Here is a 17,158-nt window from a genome sequence, read left to right as displayed (position 1 = left end):
CTCTGGACCCTAGAAGGCTGATCTCTCTCACTTTTATTATCTGGGAATTTTGTCCCAAGCAATTCCCTCTTCTCCCCTACCCTTCTCTGTTTTCCATCATAAGATTTTGGTTTTCCTCCCATTATCCCTTTAGATTAACTGGTTAGCTTCTCTTCTCTGGGCCCTTCCCCCACACTCTTCCCTGTCCCCACTCTGTCCCCCCCCCACAAGATGGTCATTTCCTTGCAGTTTCTATCTGCCAGGCAGTGTCCAATTCATGTGACTATCTCAACCCAGCCAGTTGGAATTCACTTTACCAGCAGAATGTCCAGAGACCAATAGCAGCTGTTTCAACATAGCACAGTCCTCATCCCTGTCCAACAAGCTTTTGGGCCTGGGCAGCTGGTGGCATAAAGGATACGCCATTGGACCTAGACCTGAGTTCAAATCCAGCTTCAGACACTTACTAGTCATGTGACCCTGGACAAGTCACTTAACCCTGTTTGCCTCAGTTTTCTTAATTGTAAAATAATAGCTTCTACCTCCCAGGGTTATTAAGGTCAATTGACCTTATCAATTATCTCAATTGAGATAATATTTCTAAAGCATTTAGTCCTGCCCAATACTTGTAAGGTGCTGTAAAAAAAACTTAGCTATTATCATATGGAGTAAAGGAAGTCTTCCTTATCTTTTTTGATTGTCTGGACCACTACTCCTTACCCAGTTCCCCTCCTCCTTAGTGTGAAGTAATATAAAGAATTATGGATTAGGAAGTCGGGAGACTTGGATTCTAGTCCCTATCCTGATTCCAACTAGTTCTGAAACTTTGGGAAATGCATTCCACCTTTCTAGGCCTTAGTTTCCTCATTTGTAAAGTCAGAAAGGCTGGAATAAATGGCTTTTCCAGCTCTATTGTTCTTTGAAACCATAGTCCTGCTGCCAAATATTGAGGACTCAGTAAAGGAGTTGCCCACTCCAACTATAGCTGGCTTCTAAATCTGGGGCTCTTCCTTCCTTCATTCCTTCGTTGCTTCCTTCTTTCCTTCATCCTTTGTTTCCTCCTTTCCTTCTTCCCTCCCTCTCTCCCTTCCTTCTCACCTTTCTTTCCTTTCTCCCTCCCCCTCCTGCTATCATAATCATTGCAAAATGTTGCAGTTACTGTATACTGTATACAATATTCTTCTGGTTTTGTTCACTTCACTCAAAGGCTCTTTCTACTATACCATGCCCCTTTTTTAGACTCTCAGGATTCTCTGTCCTCTTGTTCTTGTTCACTTTTCCTATTGATTATAGATAATAGCAGAACCAACATTAGTCTTCTTTTCTTTCTAAGATATCAGTATCAAATTTTCAGGAACATTTTTCATGGAATTTACTACTCCCAGAAATAACATCCAGAAGGAACAGCTATGGTGTCCTAGGGCAGAGTACTAGGAGGGGTTAAGGAAACAAGAAAGCCAATGGTCTCTCTACATTCTGAATCCCTGTGTCTCCCTTCTATAGTTTTTGGTTCTTAGGAGTCAGGGAATTGAATGAATTAAATATAAGGTTACTAATGGAGTATTCTTTCTTCCATAGTGCCTCCTGAAAAAGCCAAAGACAAAGGAAAGAAAGGGAAGAAAGATAAAGGCCCCAAGCCTACAAAAAGACCTTTGGAGAATGCCCCAAAGCCTACTAAGAAGGGAAAGGAGAAGCCCCCCAAGGCAACTAAAAAAACCCAAGGAGAAACGACCTAAAGCAACTAAGAAACCCAAAGAGAAAACGACCCAAGACCACCAAGAAGACTCCCATTGAGAAAACTCCTCCCACCCAATTCCCCCTGGAGGTCTTGGAGAGGCCTGTAGCCCCACCTCCAGTCCTGGAACTCTACCCAGATAAAGAAATAGAAAGAGGTCAGTGCCAGGCCCAGAATAGCCAACATGGGGTTGTGAGCCAGAGCTCTTTGTTCCGTTGATGAGGGCATGAGTGAAGATGAGAGCATGGTGAGGACACAGATATGGAAAAGGCTGGGACATAGAAAGGGGAGTCAGCAATGTCTTAGGAGGAAATATTATCAATCCATACCACAACACATGAATGTGTTCCCCACCCCCACCAACCAGTATAGAGCAGCAAATATTGAGTCTGCTCTGTGCCAAGAAATCAGGCTGGGGATACTGAGACAAAAATCAAATTCTGTCTGTCCTCGAGGAGATTATCATCTATGTTATTGGAATCATCTCTTATCCTACTAAAGGAAGCTCCAGAGTCTAGGGTGAGCTATGGTTTTTGGTCGTGAACCTGAGCTTATTTAGTGCCATGGTTCTAGATACCTGCCCTCTGTCCAACCCATGTACTCCTAGAGGCCTTTTGAGCTTTGGGATCCATTTTATTTCCTATTTATTTTAAATAGTTTATTGATGTGGTTTTTTCTTTTAACCCCACTGTCAGTTCCCTCCCAGTAGATTGCTTCATTATAACAAAGAGGTTCAGGTTGGCATAAACAATACACTGACTGTGTCTAATGATCATTCTATACCTGGAGTCTGCTCCCACTATACCAAGAGAAACTTGTTTCACTTATAATTATCTAAAGCCAAGATTGGTCACTACAGTGATCAGAGCTCTGATGTCTTTCAGTGATTTTTCTTCCTTTGCCTTATTGCAATCTTGTCTGAATTTTATTTTCTTGGTTCTTAAGCACAATTCTCCAAAGAACAAGGCATTTCCATGCTTGTAGTCCCACCTATAGTAGATAGACTGTAGTCTAACAGTCTCTTACCCTATCAGGTCTTGCCTCTGCCTAACTTAGTCCCATTCATCCCAGGCTCACAGTCATTGTTGGTGGAGGATCTTTCCACTCCAGTTGTCATGTATGAGACTGGCCCTAGATTCATCTCAGGAGCAGGATGAACAAAAGTTCAAATTCTGAGTACAGGACTGATATGTTACCTTAATGCCTCTGAGGGCCTTTTGTCCCCTCTTCCTCAGAACTAGGCTGATCCCTGCTTTCAGAGATCAGGTCAGGAAAAAAGTAAGGAATGAATACTCTGGACAGTTCATTAGAATCTAGTTATTCCTCCCTCTGGTGAGTTCTTGAAAGTACTACCTAGGGCAAGAGGCACAGCTTGGAATAAAGAGGGAGAATCATGGAATTAATCAATCAGCCAGTCAATAAATACACATTAATTGTTTAATATAAGCCTGGCACTGTGCTAAGATAAGACTGGGAATATAAAGACAGACAAAATAGTGCCTAAATTTAAGAACTTTGTAGTTTAACAGGGGAGAGAAGACATTTATATCTGCATACATACAATATACATGCACACAGGTACATATATATACCTATATGTGTGTGTGTGTGTGGGTGTGTGTGTGTGTGTGTGTGTGTATTCACATATCTAGACATGAAGTAACCTTAAAGAGGGAGATAGTGGTCAGTGAAGGGACCAGAGAAAGTCTTTTGCAGAAATTAGTGCTCAAGGTCAGTGTTGAAGGAATTCAAGAATTCCATAAGGCAGAGATGAGAAGAAAGAGCAACACAACCATAGGAAAGGCATGAGAAATTTAGGATCATGTGTAAAGACCAAATAGTAAGCCAATATGGATTGGCTGTAGAGTAGAGAAATATGTTAAAATCTTGGAGAAATAGGAAGGAGCCATTTTATAAAGAGCTTTATAAAGAGCTATAAAGACCAATGAATTATATTTGGTCCTAGAGATAATAAGTAAAAGCCATTGAGGATTGTTGAATAAGAAGTATAACATAATCAAACCTGAGCCTTAGGAAACTTACTTCAGTAGCTCTGTGGAGATTGGGCTGGAGGGAAGAGGTACAATACTTGATTTTTCAGAATTTCAAGCTTCAGTGGATTTTATGGCTAGAAGAAACTATAGAAATCATTTAGTTCAGTTTTTGTATATAAGGAAACTGAGAACCTTGAGGAAAAGGTTGAATAACTTTCCCAAGGTTAAATGGCCAAGCTAGGATTTAAAACTGAGTCATTTGACTCCAAATCCAATACCCTGAGCTACTTTGAATTAATAAAAAGTCGAGCCAAGTCAAGTCAAGTCAAGAAGCATTTTTAATAGCTTCCAATGTGCCAAAGGGTACTTAGGTGTCACTGAGAATAAAGTGCCAGATATGGAGACAGGAAGACCTGAGTTCAAATTTGACCTCAGATATTTACTAGATATGTGACACTGGACAAATCATTTAAACCTGGTTGCCTCAGTTACCTCTTCTTAAAATGAACTGAAGGTGGAAATGGCAAACCACTCCAGTACCTCTGCCAAGAAATCCACAAATGGAATCGAATTTGGGGTCTTGAAGAACCAGATATGACTGGAAATAACAAAACAATATCATGTACTAGGCATTGTGGAAGCACTTGGAATACAAGCACAAGCATAAGCACAAAGAAAGATAGTTCCTGACCTCAAGGAGCTTACAGTCTAATGGGGGAGGGAAGACAACACATAAAAAAAGAACTGTAAGGAAATGGGTGAGATGGTAAAGATCCAGCATGGATGGGGGAATGGTAGAGAAAGCTTCATGTAGAAGAGTCAGAAGTGCATCCTGGAAAGGAATAAAGACATGGTTTGCCTGGACATCCTTCATAAAATGGAATTTCTGAAAGGACCCAGCCGATAAGAGACAGAGGCCACAGGTGGAAGGTAGCATCTTAGGACTATCTGGCAGCAGGGTGCTATCCTGTATAGATATCTGAGCAGCCAAAAGGCCTCTCTGAAAGTGCAATGGACTCAAATCATTTGTCCATATGCTATCATCAAGGTTCCTTTTGAATATGGTTATTGAATATGGTATCTTTTAACTACAAAATTCTATGATTCTGTGATTAAACAGGGAGCTCCCGATGCTTAGGTTTCAGGGAAAGTAATATAGCTTTTGGTTCTTGTTGGTTGTGGGAGAAAGACAAGGAGCCCACTACTCTGACAAGAGGATAAGATATGATTGCATCCTCTTGTACAAATCTCTGGGTCCTTGTTGCAGGTGGGGCCATCTTCCCACCTTGGGAGGATCAGGAAGGAGTACATACGGATCTGGAGAGGAGAGAGTTCCAGCCAGGTGAGTTTTGGCAAGACCAGCTATAGATACCCTCAAGTCCTAGAATCTTTTACTTGTATGCTCATCTAAAGCCCCCACTCCAAGCTCAACTTCTGCATCCTTGCCACTTGGGATCATTGGAGGAGGATGCTGTAATCAGAATTTCCCAGGCAGGGCTGTAACCAGTGTTTTCTCTCCAGAAGAGGAGGAAACAGAGCCACCCACCTTGGATTATAATGACCAGATCGAGAGGGAGGATTATGAGGACTGTAAGTAGAATTTCTGCTTTTGAGAGGGAAGGAGGAACTGCCTTCCCCCCCCCCCCCCAGTTTCAGCACTGGCCAGCACCTAGAGTTGCTTGAGTTGGGCATAGAATGAATAGTCCCTGTGGGATTGGAAACATTTATTTAGCCTTGGAATCACCTCATTTGATCTTCTCCCTGGTGTAACAAGTTGTGAGAGACCATTACTCCCATTTCTATCCCCAGGACTCCATCTGTAGCTTCATTCCTCTTTGCCCGAGTCTGTGCTTTCCAGACAACCTCCATTCCCTGGCAGGAATACTGCCTCCATCCCCACCCTCCAATTCTACTCCTTTCACAGTTGAGTATGTACGATGGCAAAAGAAGCCCAAGCCCCCTCCAAGCAGAAAGAAGACTGAGAGACCTCGTCCAGAGCCTCCCAAGGAGGACCTGAAACCAGAACTTCCAGAGGAGAGACCAGGTAAGGAACCTGCTTCTTCTTTTCTGGAGTTGGGGATGTGGGGACTAGAAGTAAAAAGAAGTAGTTAAGAATTGGGAACATGCAGGATGGTGAAAAAAATGGATGAGATGGAGGGAGAGGCAGGATTAGAGATGGAAAGGGTCCAAAGGGAGGATTTGGGGAGGAACAAAAGCAATCATAGTAAGGTAAAGCAGACATCAGAGTGGAGGGACATGGGTATTCAAAGCTAAACTATCCTTTTCTCCCCAACTTCCTATTCATAGACACCTTTAAGCCCCCACCACCCCTCCCAATCCCCGATTATGGAGATGGCTACGTGATTCCAGATTATGATGACAGTAAGTATTCCCCCTGTATTCCCATGTTGACCCTTTTCTCCCCATTTCTCAGTCTCAGCTCTGCCCCCAGATTCTTATAATCTGATTTGTGACCCCCTCCTAACTGAATGTGGGGTTATGAAATTATGATTTATTATCACTAACTGTTTGATTTACATACTTAAATACCCAGGATCACAAAAATTACTTGGGTGAAAAGGAGTCATAAGTAGAAACAGTTTAAGAAGTCCTATAACCCACTACTACTCATTTGGCCTCTGGGAAGAGGGGATCTATGTCTCATAAGTTTTAGAATGGGGGGACCAGATGAAAGAGCTAGAGATGCCCTGGGATTAACTCTGTAAATGGACACTGAGAAACTGAAAGAGAGTGGAATTTAATGTAACAGCCATGCCCCATGGTAATGTGAAACTCTCACCTCCCTTGGTTTCTGTGATTTAGTTCATTGCTGACTCCTTTCCCTCTTCTGTGACCCTGTCTCCTTTGCTGGTTTTCCTTCCTCTTTCTCCTACCCAATAGTAGGAACCTCAGTGACCCCATGCTCGGTCCTTTTCTTTCTCTCTTTTTGACTTTTACAGTTAACTCTATTCTGGTGATTTTGGTCTGCGTCTTCAGTTCTGATCTCTCACCTTGGCTCCAGTCTGGCATCTCTTACAGTCTCCAGGATGTTTATACTCAGATGTCTCAATCTCCCTAAATTTAGCTTGTCCAAAACAGCACTTATCTTCCATTCCTTTCCATTCTTTCTTCCCTTCCCTTTTTCTCATCCTCTTTCCTATTATCTTCTTCACCTTTTTTCTTCCCTACCCAGATATTCATAGTTTGTGTTAGTGATTCTACCATTTCCCCATCTTTCTGACTCTTTCCTCAACTTTGGACTCACTCATTCTATTATGGAGCCTCATCAAATGAGCCTTTAAAACATCAAGGAGCTTAAAGCTAGTCCTGTTCTGTTTGTTCACACATTTAAGTTTAGAGGGTCTGGCCAGTATCACCATCTGGTTACCTTGTTACCTCCCACAGTGCTGGGCTCTAGAGGTGCTCTAAATATTTTGTAAATAAAATTAAGAAAGAAGGAGAGTTTTGAGGGAAAGGAGGGAAGGGAGTTGTGGAAGTCTGGGGAACAGCTGGTTCTTCTTTGCAGTGGACTATTATTTACGGCCACCCAGGCCCCGGAAGCCAGACAATGAGTTGGAGACAGATGAGGAAAAAGAGCGACTGAGTAAGAAAATATAAGCCCCCATTTCCATATCCCCTGTCCTCAAACCCCATTACCCACTCCCTTCCCTGAGCCATTGAGATATAATGACTGACATAGCTCTGTCCCTCCCATCCATTCCCTCTTCTGCAGAAAAACCCAAGAAAGAGGGTGGTGGCCACAAGGAAGAGGAGCCAGATGAGAAGTGGACTGAGGAGAAGGGCAAAGACCGGAAAGGTGTGTGTGTGTGTGTGTGTGTGTGTGTGGGTGTGTGTGTCTGTGTCTGTGTCTGTGTCTGTGTGTGTGTATGTCTGTGTCTGTGTCTGTGTCTGTGTCTGTGTCTGTGTCTATGTGTCTGTGTGTTTCATAAAGGGATGGGAAAGGGAAGACAGGGAGTTACTCCCAGCTCAGCTATGAAGAAATGGAGCTACCTCCTAAGCCCATGCTTTCTAGACATCCCTCATTTGCTTTGCTCTGACCTATATTTCCTATAGGGAAGCCCAAGAAACCCTGGGAAACAGAAGAGGAATGGAGTCCAGTGGAAAAAGAGAGTGAGTGACCAGGCACTAGCCTGGAGAATGAGCAGGTGGGCAAGGGCCTATGCTTTGTAGTGGGCAAGAGTCTGGTTATCCAAGCTTGGGGGTGGGGTCATGCTGGCCCAAGGGCTTTCCTTTTCTGGGGAGCAGGAGGGCATCAACTGGTCCTGGGGGGATCTGTCCCAGGAAAAGGTAGGTAAAGAAAGGGGTGGGAAGAGGAGAAGACTGCAGGATGAGGGGACTGTGTTCCTTTTTAGAGTGCCCGCCAATCGGGATGGAGTCACACAGAATTGAAGACAACCAGATCCGGGCCTCCTCCATGCTAAGACATGGCCTCGGTGCCCAGCGCGGGAGGCTCAATATACAGGTGTGGTCCTTGGGCCCAGGTTCTCACTTTTCCTGTCCAGTTATCAGTGTCCCCCCCCTTCTCACCAAGAGAATCTTTATTGGGTCCTCCACTCTTTCCACTGTTTCCTTCACCACCTGATCCCTGCTCCCTGTTCCTATCCCCATCGGGGCGTGGGGGTTGCGGTTGCTCCCTATGCTCAGGCCATGCCCCTGGCTCATTGGACAGGCGGGCTCCAATGAGGATGACTACTATGATGGGGCCTGGTGTGCCGAAGATGATACCCAAGTTCAGTGGCTGGAGGTGGACACAAGAAGGAACACTAAATTCACCGGTGTCATCACCCAGGGCCGGGACTCCACCATCCAGTACGTGTCCAGACAGTCAAGGGAAAGGGAGGGAGTTCCCTGTGCATTCGGGGTGCAAATGAGGAATCTTGAGTGTTTCTGATTTCAATCCCATCCTTCTCCCCATGATAAGAAGCAAGCTAAACTGGTAAATTTCTAGCCCTAGCCTCAGTTTTCCCATCTGTTCACTGACCCTAACCCTGAGACTGTCTATAAAGGACTGAAGTTCCTTCTTTAAGATGTAGCCACAGGGCCGAAGTGGTAATGGGTATTATTTCTTCCTCTACCATAGAATAGAATGGAGAGCATTGGGTAAGGTAGAGCAGGGCTTCTTAAACTTTTCCCACTCATCACCCCTTTTCATCCAAGAAATTTTTATGTGACTCCAGGTATATAGGTATATAAAATAGGTATACAAAGCAAACATTTACTGATAACAATCATAATTTCATGCTCTACATTCTGTTACAAGATCCCACACAGGGTCACAACCCACAGTTTTAAACGCTTTGAGGCCGAAGATAAGTCAGTCAAGAAGTTAGTGGATCAATTCGACTGAAGAGTTTATATAGACTTATAACTGAAAAGGGATCTTAGAAATTGATTCATCTGAGCCTCTCTTTGTGCAAATGAAGAAAATGAGATATTGAAAAATCAAATGGCTTACCCAAGATCACAAGGCAGTATGGAAGACCCAGGATTAGAACTCAGGTCCTCTTATTCTACAGGTACTTCTCCCACTACAACACTTGCCAGTTATTGAACTCTAGGGCTTGGCTTAAGCCACAGAGGGGACCCAGGGAAGCCTGTAAAAGTTAAAGGAGAATCACCTCTCAGTGGAACTTGTTAGCCACAGCATTTTTTTCTGATGTCAGGAACCAGAGAGGATGGAAGGCTCAGGTTGGGCTTAGGGGAAATCAAGTCCTTTGGAAACCCGAAGAGGGTGGACAGCTTCTAACTGCAAATTTGTCTCCTATTTACCCAGCGACGATTTTGTCACCACCTTCTTCGTGGGGTTCAGCAATGATAGCCAGAACTGGGTGATGTACACCAATGGCTATGAGGAGATGGTGGGTGTTTCTGTGTTCTGAGATTTTTCCTCTCCCCCCTCTCTGCGCCACCTTCTCAAACCAAGTGCCAGGATCCTCATGTCCCCGATCCCATCTCCCCCTCCTTATAGCTGGGCTGTCACGTGGTGGTGGGAGAGCCAGGCCTGGTTATTGGGAAGGAGCATTGCTAAGAGCCACATCTCTCCCCAGACCTTTCATGGGAATGTGGACAAGGACACTCCTGTGCTGAGTGAATTCCCAGAGCCTGTTGTGGCCCGTTTCATCCGCATCTACCCACTCACCTGGAATGGTAGCCTCTGTATGAGGCTGGAGGTACTGGGCTGTCCTCTGACTGGTGAGCATGGTCTCGGGGCGGCAGAACTCCATTGCTCTTTGGCCCTGTTGAGAAGAAACCAATTTAGATTACTTCCAACCCTAAATATTCTATGGTTCTAATAACAACAATAACATAACCATTAAAGTTTGCAAAGAGGAGTAATACATTTTCATTGGGGCTCTGCTTGTACACACAGGAGTTATCATTATGGGGATTTTATAGATAAAGGAGCTAGGTAAGTGGCTAAATGACGTCTACAGTCAAGTCACTTAGCTCATGTCAGAGGTGGGATTTAAACTGAGAGGTAGAGGGGCGTAGTGAGGATGGTTCAAGACCTTTTACTCTCTGCAGCCATCCACAGTTACTACACTCATAATGAGGTCACGACCACAGACAACTTGGATTTCCGCCACCACAGTTACAAGGACATGAGGCAGGTAGGGATGTTTTACCTTCCCATATCCTGGCTGTCCCCACATGAGCATCCTTCCTCCCATCTCCATAGCTCTTTGGGCCTCAGATGAATCCCAGACCCTGTTTTGTATCCCTGCTTTCCAACCCTTCTCTCATGCAAATAGCTGTGAACTCTGGGAGACCCTGATAACCAGCTACTCAAAGGCCTAACATGTGGTTGGGGAAGCACTGATGTTTTCCTCCTAAGACTAAACTTTGAGTTGGGAAAAGTACATGCTTTGATGGGAGTCAGGGAGAGATACTGCCAGGGACACTGATGTCCTACGGGTTCCTCAGGTTGGCATTGTGGGCATATACATATTCTCTTTGCCCCCTTCTTTTCTTGGGGGATACGCTAGGAAATTCTGGTTCAATCTGGATGCAAGAAACTATTTTAGGGGGCACTTAACATGAATATCACTGTTTAGTGTGTCTCCTAAGCCCTGAATAATGGGGACCACAGTTCAGGACAGGTGAACTCATCTGAAAGGTACATCTTAGTGTACCTGATCATCATCTACCTTTTTTGTTGCCTTAGGGAGGTGGAGCTGGGGGTGTCCTTCATATGCTGGGAAGGGAGGGAGAGGGCTAAACCTGGTTACATTGGGTGGGGAGATGGATGGCAGTGATGTGATTCTTGTTCTCTTTCCTGCTCAGTTAATGAAGGTAGTGAATGAGGAATGCCCCACCATCACACGTACCTACAGCCTGGGCAAGAGCTCCAAGGGACTGAAGATCTACGCCATGGAGATATCTGACAACCCTGGGGAACATGAGCTGGGTGAGCATGGGCTGGGTGGGGACCAGAGCCTTCCATCCATCCCTCAGAAAAAACCCCCAGCATCCACCAAATCAGACCATGAGTCCATATTGCCCTCTGGAGGCAATACTGGGAAGGGACAGATGCTGGTTCTGCCAGTCCTCCAAAGAGATCTCATTTTCTAGCAGTGAATGCAGTTCACATGCCCATCCTAAAGTCAGAATGCCTTAGAATGAGAAAGCTCCTCTAAAAGCCACCGAGTCTAATCTATACCTAGGATTCACCTGTGAATTTCTAATTGGTGCTCCTTTAGCCCTCCATGGATGAGTAGTGAAAACTATCAGTGATGGGGAACTCATCGCTGCTCTTGTGCATACCTGTAATTTTTAGGAAATGTGTCCTGATGTGGGGCCAGAGCCCATTGTTCTGAGTTCTCTCTTTGGGGAACCCAGCAAAATAAGCCTAACCTCTCTTTGAGAAGAATGCCATATAGCCCTTTATCCAAATCTTTTATTAAACATAACTCTCTCCAACCCACCCCCACTCCCATCCCTTTGCTTTCTTCAAAGCAATTGGAATTAAATAACTTTCCCAGGGTCACACAGCTAGTGTGTCCTAGCTAGATTTGAACTCAGATTCTTCTGACTCTAATCACTTAGTTTCCCACACATACTGTTTTTAATCCAGATCTGTGATTTCACTGGTTTACAGAAATACTAATGCATTAACTTCCTCTGGGGATATCCATCAACCTTTTCCCTACAAATTTTGGCCAACTTGTTGTCTAGACAGAGGAATGATTTAAATTCAGGTCTTCTTGGCTCAAGGTCAAATCTCTAACCACTATACCATATTGCCTCCCATATCTTTATATATTTGTATGTTCCCTCTCTCTCTCTGTTTTTCTCTCTAGATAAGTTTCTCCAAACTGCATTAAGACTTTAGGGATATCTTGTATTTTTATTTACATATGTATATGTACATATGTGCATATATTATACGTGCATATGTATCTGTACACATGCATAACTTTGTGATTTACAAAATGCTTTCTTCACTACAATCCTGTGAGGTAGGTAGTATAGCTATTATATTGAGGGAATGGGCTCAGGGGAAGTGTCATACAGCTAGCAAATAACAGAACCACGGGCCTCTGACACCAAAGTTCCTTATTTAATTATTTACTTTAAATACACATTGCTTTATGAATCATGTTGGGAAAGAAAAATCAGAGCAAAAGAGAAAAATCATGGGAGAGGGGGGGAAAAAACAGAAAAAACAAGTGAACATAGCATGTGTCGATTTACATCCAATCTCCATAGTTCTTTTTCTGAATGTCGATGGCATTGTCTGTCCAAAGTCTATTGGGATTGCTTTGGTCACTGAACCACTGAGAACAACCAAATCTTTTATAGTATATTTTAGCACATTCTTACTGTTATTGTGTGCTGGTTCTGCTTATTTCGCTCAGCATCAGTTCATGTAAATCTTTCTAGGCCTTCATCATTTTTTATAGAACAATAATATTCCATTATCTTTATATATCACATCTTGTTCAGCCATTCTCCAACTGATGAGCATCTACTCACTTTCCAATTCTTAGTTACCACAAAAAGAACATTTTTGCACATGTGGGTCCTTTCCCCTTTTTTATGATTTCCTTTTCGCCAAAGTTTCTGAACTACATGTTTTTTATTTTATCAACAGTTTCACTCATTTTTTTTTCCACATACCACAAATCACTCCAATAATGGAAACCCTCTCTTCTAACCATGTCCAAGTTAAGCTAAAATAAATGATGCCACGAGCCATCCTATATAATGTGTGGAATACTATTCCCAAGCCCTCTCCCTTTCTGGGTACAAAATCGACTTATCCAGGATACTTTGCCTTACATCCCACTTCCTCTTAAAACAATACCCTACCTTTATAAAATACCTGATGGTTTAAAAATCATTCTTCCACACTTTTGGTTGGATGCTTACCATGAGCCTATCAGGAAGGCAGGTCAGAAATTATCATTCCTATTTTAACAGATGAAGAAACAGGTTCAGAGAGTCTATGACTTGCTCAAGATCATATAAATGAGTGATAGACCCCAGGATTTGAATTCAGGTTTTTGGACTTTTTAATTTCACTTTTTTCCATTTGCTGTTTTGCTATGTCATACTGCCTTTCAAGCCTTTTGGGTGGACTGGTGCTTCTGTTGACCATCTCCCTTTCTTCATGTCTATCACAGGGGAGCCTGAATTTCGCTATACAGCAGGTATCCATGGCAACGAGGTCCTCGGCCGGGAGTTACTGCTATTGCTAATGCAGTATATGTGCAGGGAATACAGGGATGGAAACCCCCGGATACGAAGTCTTGTGCATGACACTAGGATCCACCTGGTGCCCTCGCTCAACCCTGATGGTTATGAGATTGCTGCCCAGATGGTGGGTGGGGTTGGGGGATCAAGGGTCAAGCAATTCAGGGAGGTGGGGTGTAGGGGTGTGTGTGAGAGAGACAGAGAGGGAGAGAGATAGAAAAGGAGAGAGACAGAGGGGAAGGAGGGAGAGAGAGAAAAATCTGTTGCAAGAGTTAAGATCAGGGACAGAAAGATGGAGGACAGGGATGCAAGGATTATAATCACTGACCAAGGATGGTTTCTTTTAGGGCTCTGAATTTGGAAACTGGGCATTGGGATTGTGGACTGAGGAGGGCTTTGATATCTCCGAGAACTTTCCGGATATCAACACAGTGCTGTGGGGTGCTGAAGAGAGGAAGTGGGTCCCTCATCGGGTGCCCAACAACAACTTGCCCATCCCAGACCGCTACCTTGGAGCTGACGCCACGGTGAGCCCCACAGGGGGTTCTCAGGACCTCCTTCAGAGCAGAGCAGAGCCAGGGATGCGGCATCAAGCAGTTTCTTCCCCCATCTTGATGAAGGGCGAAGGGGATGGAATAGTCACCTTGGCTCCCTGGTACAAAGTTTCTGGTCCCATCGTCAGTGGGGTTACTGAGAGACTGCCCCTTTTAGTTTTGTGGGGACAATCCAAAGGGTGTGTTTCCATTGCCTCGCTAGGTTACAATGGCTGGTAGTGCGCTCTCCTGTGAACCGTTTCTGTACCACTCAAGCACTACTTTCACTTGCCCCCTACCCCACAGATAGCCATGGAGGTCCGTGCCATCATTGCTTGGATGGAGAAAAATCCCTTTGTGTTGGGCGCTAACCTGAATGGGGGTGAACGGCTGGTGTCCTACCCCTATGACAAAGCTCGGGCCCCCAGTCAGGAACAGCTCATGGCGGCAGCAATGGCAGCTGCCCGCGGGGAGGAGGAGGACGAAGCGTCTGAGATGCAGGAGACACCAGACCATGCCATTTTCCGGTGGCTTGCCATTGCCTATTCCTCAGCCCACCTCACCATGACCGAGACCTACCGCGGAGGCTGCCAAGCGCAGGACTACACAAATGGCATGGGCATCGTCAATGGTGCCAAGTGGAATCCAAGAGCAGGAAGTAAGTGAGGAATCTGGGAGGAGGAAGAGGGAGCAGGATGTGGCTGAGAAAGAGAGGAACTACCCTGTGGCCTCCATCCACCATTCTAAGCTCAGCATCCTACAGCAAGATAGCAGTCCTAGGGCTGGGAGTCAGCACGTGTTGGGGACGAACCCCATTTTGGTCCTCTGGAACATTTCACATTAAATCTATGGGTAAATCTCAGAGACAAAGAGCCAAGAGGTATTGGGTATGAGGACATTACCCCTACATTTTCCTTAGAACTTTGTCACTGTCTCAGCCAGCTTTAAACTGCATATGACAGGCAAGTTCTATGGCTACATTAGGGATTCCTCTCTAGGCTTTTTTCCTATTTTTGGAGGTAAGTTAGAGGGCTCTTCTTTTACCCAACAGTCTTGTGTTACTCCAAAGGGATCTGCTTTTCCAGAGCCATTCTAGACTGGGCAGGGTCTTCTAGGAGTACCTAATTCACATCAAAGTTCCTGCCCTCGCTACGTCCAAGGCCAATGTGAAAAGATCATTTCCTGTCACAGTTCCTATCACAGTTTACTGGCCACCTCAGCCTGACCTCTAAGCCCCCAAGACATGACTAGAAGTCCGTGTGCACAAGTAGCATCAGTCATGGGCAGGAGTGGGTGCCGGAGCCGGAACTCAGGCTGTGACCCAAACCAGGGCCACTTGGAAGTCACCACTGCTCCTTGTCTCCCAACCCCCAGGCATGAATGATTTTAGTTACTTACACACCAACTGTCTGGAACTGGCTATCTATTTGGGATGTGACAAGTTCCCTCACCAGAGTGAGCTGCCCCGAGAATGGGAGAACAACAAGGAGGCGCTGCTCACCTTCATGGAGCAGGTGGGACAGAGGAGCTTGAATGGGCCTCCTCCCAGGGAGAAGAGGGGGAGTGGAGGAGAGCATATGATGGGGAGAAGTCCTGGGAGAAAGCTTTGGAGGGGAGGTTCCAGGATCTGGAGAATTGGGTCACCAAGGCAGCGCACAGGCCATGAGGTCCAAAAGGAATGGTGGGCCCATGAAGTCACAGCAATTTCAGGGTCGAGCCTAAGGCTGCCTCCTTCCCATAGGTGCACCGAGGCATTAAAGGGGTTGTGACAGATGAGCAGGGCATCCCCATTGCCAATGCCACCATCTCCGTGAGCGGCATTAACCATGGTGTCAAAACAGGTATGTGGAGCCTGGGATGCCCCTTCTGCCTTTGTCCCCGTGCACACCCCCTCCTGACTGACTTTCTCAGAGAGAGAGCTCTTATCCATCTCTGAGGTTCTCACCAACAAGGGGAAAAGTGACCACTTCTGCACGATCCAGATTTGAGATGTTCTTTTTCAATTCTATCCCAATAGGGATGAGAGTGACCCCACTAACCCATAAACCTGGCCCAGTGAAGTTACCGATTCTCTGGATACTCTAGCCAAGAGGGGCTTGGATTCTGGAGCCTCCCTGACCATGGGGAGGTAGAGTGCTATACCTTTCCTCACTCGTTTTTGTGTCCCTCTCTGTAGCTGCTGGCGGTGATTACTGGCGCATCCTTAATCCAGGTGAATACCGAGTGACGGCCCGGGCAGAAGGCTACACTCCCAGTGCCAAGACCTGCAACGTGGACTATGACATCGGCGCCACTCAGTGCAACTTCATTCTGGCCCGTTCCAACTGGAAGCGCATCAGGGAAATCTTAGCAATGAATGGCAACAGGCCTATTCCCCACATCGATCCTTCTCGACCCATGACCCCCCGGGAGCGCTTCCTACAGCGCCGTCGAATGCTGCACCGCATCAAGATGCGTGAGCAGATGCGCCTCCGCCGCCTCAATGCCACGGCCAGTCCCTCCCCCAGCCCCACGGCCGGCTGGTCATCTGCCTACCCCATCGCCCAGAGCACTACTCTGGAGCCCTGGAGCCTCCGACCTCCCACTGCTCCTACCTGGGAGATAGAGACAGAGACTGAGACCTACACAGAGGTGGTGACTGAACTGGCCACAGAGTTAGAACCAGAGCTGGAGCTAGAAGAAGAAGAGCTGGCCACGGGCACAGCCTTCCCCTTCACCACAGCCGAGACCTACACTGTGAACTTTGGGGACTTCTGAGGGCCTGGCTTCTACCACTGCCCCTACCCACTGCAGCACACCCACTGACCCAGAGCCGGCCACCAAGGCCAGCTCAGCAGCCTCCAGAGAGCAGAAGGCAGAGCCCCTGTCCAGACCCTGCTGGGAGTCACCCAGTTTTTCTCCTAGCAGCCTTTCCCCAGGGTGCTGGCTCTCCCCATTTTTAGGCTGAAAAGAATGTGAATCTACCAAGCACCAGAGATGATGGGTAAGGGGGCCACAGCTCTGCCAGTTGCCCTGGCAGTAATCTGGCCTCCATTCTAGTCTTAGCTGTAGAATATGGACTCCTGGGGTGAGGAGAGATGGGATCAGAGCAAGCAGAGGCAGTAGAATGGAGCTAACTCCCTGTCCCCTTTACCATCCTGCTATTCCAATAAAATAAGCTCTGATGACAAACATCTCCTTATCTTTGTTCCTGGCCCAGA

General features: G+C 45.8%; 1 protein-coding gene across 1 annotated transcript in view; it reads left to right on the top strand.

Annotated features, from left to right (window-relative positions):
* Positions 1 to 17,129, top strand: part of AEBP1 (AE binding protein 1) — an 18,735-nt gene extending 1,606 nt beyond the window's left edge. The window contains 22 exon segments of the mRNA XM_074288479.1: positions 1,558 to 1,688; positions 1,690 to 1,742; positions 1,744 to 1,871; positions 4,976 to 5,050; positions 5,230 to 5,298; positions 5,633 to 5,752; positions 6,016 to 6,090; positions 7,235 to 7,312; positions 7,442 to 7,525; positions 7,783 to 7,839; positions 8,082 to 8,191; positions 8,399 to 8,538; positions 9,503 to 9,587; positions 9,777 to 9,921; positions 10,255 to 10,340; positions 11,014 to 11,137; positions 13,356 to 13,552; positions 13,773 to 13,952; positions 14,265 to 14,616; positions 15,333 to 15,472; positions 15,700 to 15,799; positions 16,135 to 17,129. Of these exon segments, the coding sequence (XP_074144580.1) occupies positions 1,558 to 1,688; positions 1,690 to 1,742; positions 1,744 to 1,871; positions 4,976 to 5,050; positions 5,230 to 5,298; positions 5,633 to 5,752; positions 6,016 to 6,090; positions 7,235 to 7,312; positions 7,442 to 7,525; positions 7,783 to 7,839; positions 8,082 to 8,191; positions 8,399 to 8,538; positions 9,503 to 9,587; positions 9,777 to 9,921; positions 10,255 to 10,340; positions 11,014 to 11,137; positions 13,356 to 13,552; positions 13,773 to 13,952; positions 14,265 to 14,616; positions 15,333 to 15,472; positions 15,700 to 15,799; positions 16,135 to 16,715 (3,110 nt within the window). The 3' untranslated portion in view covers positions 16,716 to 17,129.
* Positions 17,130 to 17,158: the final 29 nt, after the last annotated feature.

Source organism: Sminthopsis crassicaudata, chromosome 2, assembly GCF_048593235.1.
Source record: "Sminthopsis crassicaudata isolate SCR6 chromosome 2, ASM4859323v1, whole genome shotgun sequence".
Lineage (NCBI taxonomy): Eukaryota > Metazoa > Chordata > Mammalia > Dasyuromorphia > Dasyuridae > Sminthopsis > Sminthopsis crassicaudata.
Note: the sequence above shows the minus strand (reverse complement) of the source record. Positions and strands in the feature narration are given on the sequence as shown.